The 8,546-nt window shown below is 36.8% G+C and overlaps 1 protein-coding gene across 1 annotated transcript; it reads left to right on the top strand.

The window, feature by feature from the left end:
• The first annotated feature begins 6,966 nt into the window (after positions 1-6,966).
• LOC149729532 (glutathione S-transferase 1-like) lies at positions 6,967-8,275 on the top strand. Its single transcript, XM_089886749.1, has 4 exons — positions 6,967-7,175; positions 7,284-7,486; positions 7,674-7,772; positions 7,848-8,275. Exons 1-4 carry the CDS (start codon positions 7,046-7,048, stop codon positions 8,013-8,015), a joined length of 600 nt encoding a protein of 199 aa, XP_089742875.1. The 5' UTR covers positions 6,967-7,045; the 3' UTR covers positions 8,016-8,275.
• Positions 8,276-8,546: the final 271 nt, after the last annotated feature.

Below are 8,546 nucleotides of genomic sequence, written 5' to 3'. Positions count from 1 at the left end.
TCCTCCTGGTATATACCATTATATATATGAATATGTCTATACAAATAGCTTCTTTCAACGTGGATGGAAAAACTTAAAAAGAAGAAGTGTCTTTAAATTTCTAACGGTATAACAATAGAAGGATAAACAATATGATATTATTTTACTGCAAGAAACACACTGTACAAATGAACTGATCAAACAATGGGAACTCAAATGGGGTGGGAAAATATTATTCTCTAATGGAATCAGTCGGTCAGCAGGGGTAGCTACCATGTTCCAGAGGAATTGCAAATTTCATTTATCTAATGCTATCAGTCACCCGGGAGGCCGCTATCTGCTGACAAAAGTCACTATCAACCAAAAAGAAATCACAGTTATTAACGTGTACGGGCAAAATCAATACGAAGAAACATTTTGGAAAAACCTGACCGAACAACTCTCAACACTTTCGTCTCGTGATTTAATCGTGGCTGGTGACTTTACCACGATTCTCTCAGGCCATATGGACAAGATAGGTGGTGCGTCAGTTCACCACAACCGCAAGGCAAGAGAATATGTTCTACATTTAATGACTAAGTTTGACATGTATGATATATATAGACTAATAATGCATCCAGATAAAAAAGAATATTCCCGGATCTCCAGCAGATCACCGGTTATTGGCAGCAGGATAGACTTTACCCTTATACCAAAAAGCTTAGCCGATACGACAATACTCGCTAAAATTGTACCAGGTGTTCACTCTGATCATCAAATTGCGTACACCAAGATTCAGTTAGAATCCAACAACCGTGGAGCCGGATACTGGAAATTTAATAATTCGCTTCTAAAAATCGAAGACTTTGTTAAAACAATTAAAACAGAAATAGCCGATTTTAAACGATTTAACTTAAACGGTGAAGTATCAGCAGCAACAATATGGGACACGATGAAAGCGGTAATAAGAGGAATATGCATCAAATATACCTCGAGATTTCGTCGAAATACCCAAAGAAAGCAACTTGAACTTGAAGATGAAATTTCACGCTTGGCAGGTCAACTCAGTAACGTTCAACCAGAACATAGAGAACTCATCAACGATCAAGTTAGATCATTCCAAAAACAACTGGATGATCTTAACATAAACCAAACCAAAGGAGCTATCACAAGAAGCCGAGCAAAATGGGCAGAACACGGAGAGAAAAACATAAAATACTTTCTCGGGCTAGAACAGCAAAAAGCAAAACGTAAAACCATACGCTGCCTGATGAAGGAAAATGAGGAAGTCACAGATTCGGACGAAATTTTAAACTTACTGAGCCAGTACTTTGAACTACTGTACTCCAACCCATCTAATGCGGATGCAAACAGCATGCAACGTTTTGTCAATGCCCTACCTATACCAAAAATTTGCAAAGACAAAACACAACGGTGTGAAGAAAGTGTAACAGAAAAGAAATTTTATACAGCTTTAATGAACATGAAGAACAATAAATCTCCTGGTATTGACGGCTACACAGCAGAATTCTATAAAACTTTCTCGGGCGATTTAAAGGATCTTTACATGGACTCTCTGAACTGGACAATGGAAAACAAAACGCTTCCGGAAAGTTCGCGAACCGGATTAATTACGCTAATCTTGAAACCAGGAAAGGACACTTGTTCCGCTGATAGTTACCGCCCCATTACACTTGTGAACGTGGACTACAAAATACTATCAGGTGTTATTAATAATCGACTCAAAGCCATCGTACCCTCGGTCATTTCTCCCTGGCAAAACGGATTTGTGAAACAGCGCTATATCGTAAACAGTATTAGACTGTTGTTCAACATTGTTGACTATGCAGATGTAGTCAACCTACCAGGAGCACTTCTCGCAGTCGACATGAAGAAAGCGTTTGACTCAATAAACTGGGAATTTATACAGCGGACGTTGGTTAACTTTGGCTTCGGACCACAGTTTCTACAAATGATTTTTACTTTATATAACAATGCAAATAGAGTTGTCATCAACAACAATAAAATCTCTAAATCTTTTCAAGTTAGAAGAGGGGTGAGACAAGGGGACCCACTCTCGCCAACATTATTCTTATTCGCGATTGAAACACTCGGCTTAGCATTGCAACTGTGTAAACAAATTAAAGGCTTTGACATCAATGAAATCAGCTACAAGGTGTCAATGTATGCGGATGACACCCTAGTTATAACTGACGGCTCAATAGAATCAATTACAAATGCCATGGAAATCCTAGGACTATTCGGAGATCTATCTGGATGCAAACTAAACAGCAACAAATCCAACGCTTTTTACATTGGCTTAAAAGGGGAATGCACCGAAAAACCATTGAATGAAAGAAAACTAACGTGGCCGGTTAACAACTTTACCTATCTAGGAGTAACAATACCAATACGAAACATTAAAGAAACACTGTTTAATCTAAATTTCGACAATAGCCTAGCGAACACTCAACGAATTATAAACATGTGGTCGCGACGTGGACTTACACTTCTGGGAAAAGTCACAATTATCAAAAGTTTAATCATCCCTACACTACTATACAAACTCAGCATGGTACCAGCTCTCGTCCCAGAACAATTCGTGCGTAAACTGAATAGAATGATATTCACATTCCTCTGGGGATCGAGTTGGGAAAGAATAAAACGAACGGTGTTAGTAAACGATTTTGAAAATGGAGGAACCAACATGATCGATGTAGGATCCTACATAACTGCGCTCAGAAGTCGATCAATTAAACAGCTACTTGATTCAGACTATAGTGCTCCTTGGAAAGACATTGAAACTCACGTTGTTCCCTTACATACGTTATCAGCAGCTCTTGAGTCTAATTTGTCGCAGCAAAACAAAATGTACAAATCGCTCATTCCGCTTCAAGCATTGCAAGCCGACCTGCTAACATGGATGAAAACGGTTAAACTGAACAACTGTCCAACACAACATCAACCGCTGTGGTTAAACAAACAGGTATTAATCTAAAGAAAAGCAATATTCTACGACGAATGGGCAGAAAGGGGTATAATGAAATATGGGGACATCTTATCAGACAATAGAAACGTCTTGACATTCGCCTCAATGGCATTCAAATACGGCCTGCACAAAACAGCATGGGAGTATAACAGATACGTAAAACTCGTCGCAGCGATTCCAAACAATTGGTTTCAAACCTCTCCGGAAACTAAACCACAAACCAAAGAGTTAAGAAGCCGAAAATGGTTCGACAACAAGAACTCTACGAAAGATTTCTACCGGTCGATTTTAAAATTCAAAGTGACCAAACCAACTAAAGCCCAGCAACATTGGGAAGAAGACATGAATACAAACATAGAAGAGGCCGCGTGGTCCGACATTTACAGAAACACGCTTACTTCAACGATTGAAACGCGCCTAAGGTCCTATCAACTGAAATTTAACCTTCGGGCAATTGTAACAAACGTCAATAGGCACCGATTTAAAATAACAGACTCTGATTTGTGCATTTTTTGTAGTAATGCTCGAGAAACACTCATACATTTGTTTTACAATTGTTCATATACTAAACTTTATTGGCATAATGTTGAAGGTTGGATAGCAGCAAAACTAAGACAGCCCCTAGCGTTACGACGAGATAATCTATTGTTTGGTGTTCGCCGTGACGTTCTTTTAAACTGCTTACTTCTGATCGCTAGATTTGTTATTTATCGTAGTAAAGTGCAAAAACACCGTCCTTCTGTACTTTCGTTTACTAATCTAGTCGCCTCTGTTAAACGATCTGAACGCATCATTGCTTTTAATAATTTAAAATGGCCAGGTCTTCTCTAAAACCTTCATTTGTTACCGTTTACCGTATTTATGTATAATTCGTAAACTGTATTTTATTTAGGCCTACAGCTGTATTTGCTTATCAGCTGCTTTCTAGTCAACTCAGTTCTTGAACTCAGTTAAGAAATAGTAAGGTGCTATTTTTTAATGCTCGCAGAATTATAGTAAAGCCAATGATTTTTTTTAGTTTGCGTGTGCGAACGATTAAACTAGTTTCATAGCTTCATAAAACAACCTTGAATATTTCGTACAGTTTGATTTTGTCTCATAAAACTAGTTTTAGTTTTGTAAAAAAAGACTGAGATATAAGCATGAAGAAAATAGGCAGGGGTCAATATGACTTTATTCTGAGATAAAAACAACAAAAAATATCGGTTTAACGTTATATATATGAAATTTACATGGCAAAGAAACTAGCAAAACCTGTTAAACTCGGTAGGTTAACAACAAGTTGCATAATACTGCTGATGTAAATATAATTCAATTTACAGTTCCATCTTCCCCCACAATGTAGTTATGTATGTTTTCATTGCCAAACCTTTAAAGATTTGCTTTTAATTTAGTAATTATTACCTCAGGGGATTTTCAACTATAAGATACTGATATAATAAAAAGATATTATTTTGAAAATATATTCGAAATTTGGTCATTTGCACTTGGTGATAATTTAAAGGGAAGTGGCTTGTGCCAAAGACAGAGTAGTAATACCCAATTTGTAGCAAAAATAAAAATGTTATCAATAGTTATTATCAATTTTCTGTTATTACAGGTTCATATACATTTGTAGGATGCAATATTTATCCATTGATGTTCGAACATTAGCCATTGGCGTTCAAACAATACCAATTGTTATGCAATAATATAATGTATAGGTAACATGTTAAAAACTATAGCAGTAGAACAAGAAACTATAGCAGTAGAGCTTTTCAAAGCGTACAGTATTATTTCGTATTATTTACGTATATTCCTATTTATAAATACACTTAATAATCAAAATTAACAATGATTTTAAACTGTCCCATCTTATCCTGTGTGTTTTCAAATTTGTAAAATTTCACATGTTGTGCGGCTCGCTAAATAACTCCTTGTGTGTTTTATTATATTTTATTAAATTGGTGTCAATTAATAAAGGAATGGTAGTACTAATTCGTGATATTACCCAAAAGCCGTCATCTATTTTAATTTTAGAAATATTTACCAATATGTACTTAAGTATCCCATCTTCCCCCATTGTACTAAATATGAATGAATGAATGTAACTTACTTTATCCTCGTGTGGCCGGTAAACGACAGTCGTTATCACACGGGTTAAACACCTCGTGCCAGCTTACGAGTTACCATGTATGTTGCTTTGTGGGTGATTATTTTTTTTGGAGTTTTTCATATTTTTTATTCATGGCTGATAATTTGGACAACCCATTAGTGACCACTGGGTTGGAGCAATTGCCGTGAAGTGTCTTGCCCAAGGACACATGCGCCCATAATAGTATCAACGTCGGCAAAGAAACTAGCACAGCCGGTTACATTCGGTAGATTAACTACAAGTTGCAGAATACTGCAACACACCCACTTTTGTGACAGAGAACCGTGCGGAGGTGTTAAATTCAACCTTCTGCACCAACAACATGTCACCCAGTGTGACAAACTGTAAGGTCCTTATAAGGACACTTCCTTTCCGGATTTCCGGCTAATCACCTTTCAAGTCGACAGGGAATAACCCACCTATATACGCTCCTCGTGTGTTTTATTATATATTTTTAAATTGTAGTCATTAAAAAAAAGGAATGATATGGTACTAATTCTTGGTATTAGGACAAACAACGCCATGTATTTTGATGTTAAAAGTATTTGGGAATATGTGCTTAAGTGTCTTATCTCCCCCACACTATATCAATAACATAAATCAACAATGCATGCCAACCGAGTCTTTTCCTTTAGTAATTTCGATGAAAACAGGTAAAACTGTCGGTTAAAATTAAAATTGCAGTAGCAGAAAAAATCTTTTCAGTACATATATTCGATCATTATTCGTTTTCATTCATCAGAGGGCGGTTTCGTAGTATTTTACCGTTCAGCAAGATCTTGTTTCTGAAGCGTCATTTTTATTTGAACATTGGGACTTTCATTTGAACGCAAATAGAACTTTTATGATGGATGACCATTGTAAAGCCTGCGCAGTGTTTCACAATGTTTCGCGAAGTTTTACCATGAACAAAGTTCCACTAAATACGATTCGGGTACAACATGGTTTTGCAGTGTTCCATAACGTTGAGCAGCGGTCTGTGGCTTGCTTTGAAAAAAAGTCACTCGACGTATAAAATACGTTTTTATAAAGAAATGGTTTTGCAGTGTTCCACAGCGTTGCGCAACTGTTTGCGATGCTTTACCAACGAAACGATTTTAAACGCCCCATTATTAGTAGCAACAACAACTTGCTAGGGATGCTGTGCCAATAAGAAACTGAAGCAATCAGAACTTGAAATAGAAACATCACAGCCTTAAAGCGCGCCTCCCTCCAACAAGTGATTAAACCCACATGAACCCTGGTTTTAACTCGTTCAGGAGAGGCATAGGCGCTGTTTGTATTGATCGAGCAAAACGCAGTTATTGTGTTGGTGTGCAATAAACGAGGGTTATTCGCAATACAAATAAATACACTTTGTTCATAATTTGCGACAAATTTCATCGCAACTAAACGTCGAATGTTCTAGAATGAAAAATCTATGACGTTAATAGGAGTGTCTTGTCACGCTTAAACTGCATCGTCATGCCGACCCGTTCAGTACTTTTCCACTTGCTGTCTTTGATTGGCAGCCTTCGGTAAGTATTTGTTCACGAAAATCGATGGTGGAACAAAAAGGTGACGCACGATTGAAACTGCTGATCATTTCTGCTGAATCATGCTGGTTCTGACTTTATTTAAGCCCACAGCGAGAGCGTTATTATCAGATGCGATGCGGCTGCGTGAAACGAAAAGTATAGGCAGCGCGTCTTCTGCAGTACTTCATGCCTTTGTATGCAGTGCTCATATCTTGGAACACAAACAGAAAGACAGCGTATGTAAAGATCTATCAATCGGTGTATGGTGTACTGTTTCAGTAAAAAAAACGTACGCTGGCTTACTGAAACATTAATAAACGATTGCGAGATTGTCACGCGGCAAATTTCTAGATCATCTGTGTTTGTATTTAGAAATTGTAACATTTTATGGCACAGGTTATAAGTAACGTTAAGTGATTGTTTGCACGATTTTCTAAAACCAAATAAATGCCATCCTACAAATTGTCCTATTTTAACGGCCGTGGCCGTGCTGAGCTGATCAGGATCATGTTCGCAGAGGCTGGGGTTAAATTTGTTGATGATCGGATCACAGATAACTGGCCAAAGAGGAAAGCAGGTGGGCACGGGTTTAAAGTTGTCAACGTATAAAATTTCTGCGTATTTTTACGAAACGAATATATAAGGCAACTTTTAAATGTTCTTTATATTTACTTTCTGTTTGCAGAGTTTCCTTTCGGCCAGCTGCCAGTTCTTGAAATTGATGGTACACAACTGTCACAAACCGCTGCCATTGTCGGCTACTTGGCAAAGAAATTTAACTTTTTATCTGAGGACGATCTTACCAATGGAAAAGTGCAAGAAATCATTGGCATTTTCGGAGATTGTTTTGCTAAATTGCCGTTCTTTGAAAAGGACGAAAAGAAAAAGGTATATGACTTACCTGCATCTCATAGCTCAGAATGTATATTCTACTAAGATACAGTTTAAGATTAATAATATAAACTACATTAACTGTTATAACATCTGCTGTTGCCGCGACGCGAGGATAAAACAATTACGTTACATTCATTTATGCACATTAAACCGCTATTATAAAACTTTAATTTCATTTCAGGCCGCGGCTGTTGCAGAACAAGTGAACACAAAAATTATTCCAGCTTTTACGAAAATTCAGGAGAAATTTGTTCCTGATTGCTCTTCAACTTTGTTGGGGGTAAGTAATAAAATATTAAAGTAAATATAAAAACAACTTTGAATAACTGAAATCACCACAAATATTTTTACACAGGAGTTCACTGTCGCTGATATGGCGCTTCTCACTGTCGTAGATTCGATCAATGATTTTGACAAAACAGTTTTTGAAAATTTCCCCAAGTTAAAGAAAGTGTACAACGACACTTGTGCTCGCCCTAAAATTGCGGCCTACCTGAAAACAAGACCCCAAACACCATTTTAAGTATAATCTCATGTTACTGTTAGGCGAACCACTTAAACAATGTTTTACAAAATATACTGCAAAATATTAAATCTCACTGTAAAGTCAGGAGCGTTTAAACTAAAGAGAAAACGAAATAAGATGGTAACAATGTTTATATATACGGACTCTGGTTACTGTACATCCGCATACTATTGCAATACACCAATACTTTTTTCTGTAAATTATTGATTTTGAAAAAAATACAAAATTGGTTCAATAAACGGTGCATTTAAGTAAAATCTTTGGTTTAATTTTCAAATCTTGTTTGTTTTCAAATACTGCTTGTCCAATCACATCATCGTGTATGATTTGCCACCAACGCCCTGATTCAGCGTGGTTTATGTTTAAACAATCTATTTACCATCTTTTGTTGTTCGCTTAGCATTACAAAGGTACTAGAAAACGTTTAAAATCTATTTAAAAAAAGAAAGGGTCCCTTTTAATTCTTATGGCTTATTGACTTAAATAGAAAGCTGTTTCTTTATTTGTTGTACGCTACAATGGGTTTTG

This window comes from Ciona robusta, chromosome 10, assembly GCF_009617815.1.
Source record: "Ciona robusta chromosome 10, ASM961781v2".
Classification (NCBI taxonomy): Eukaryota; Metazoa; Chordata; class Ascidiacea; order Phlebobranchia; family Cionidae; genus Ciona; species Ciona robusta.
The sequence above is the reverse complement of the archived record's forward strand: the minus strand, read 5'-3'. Positions and strand labels throughout refer to the sequence as shown.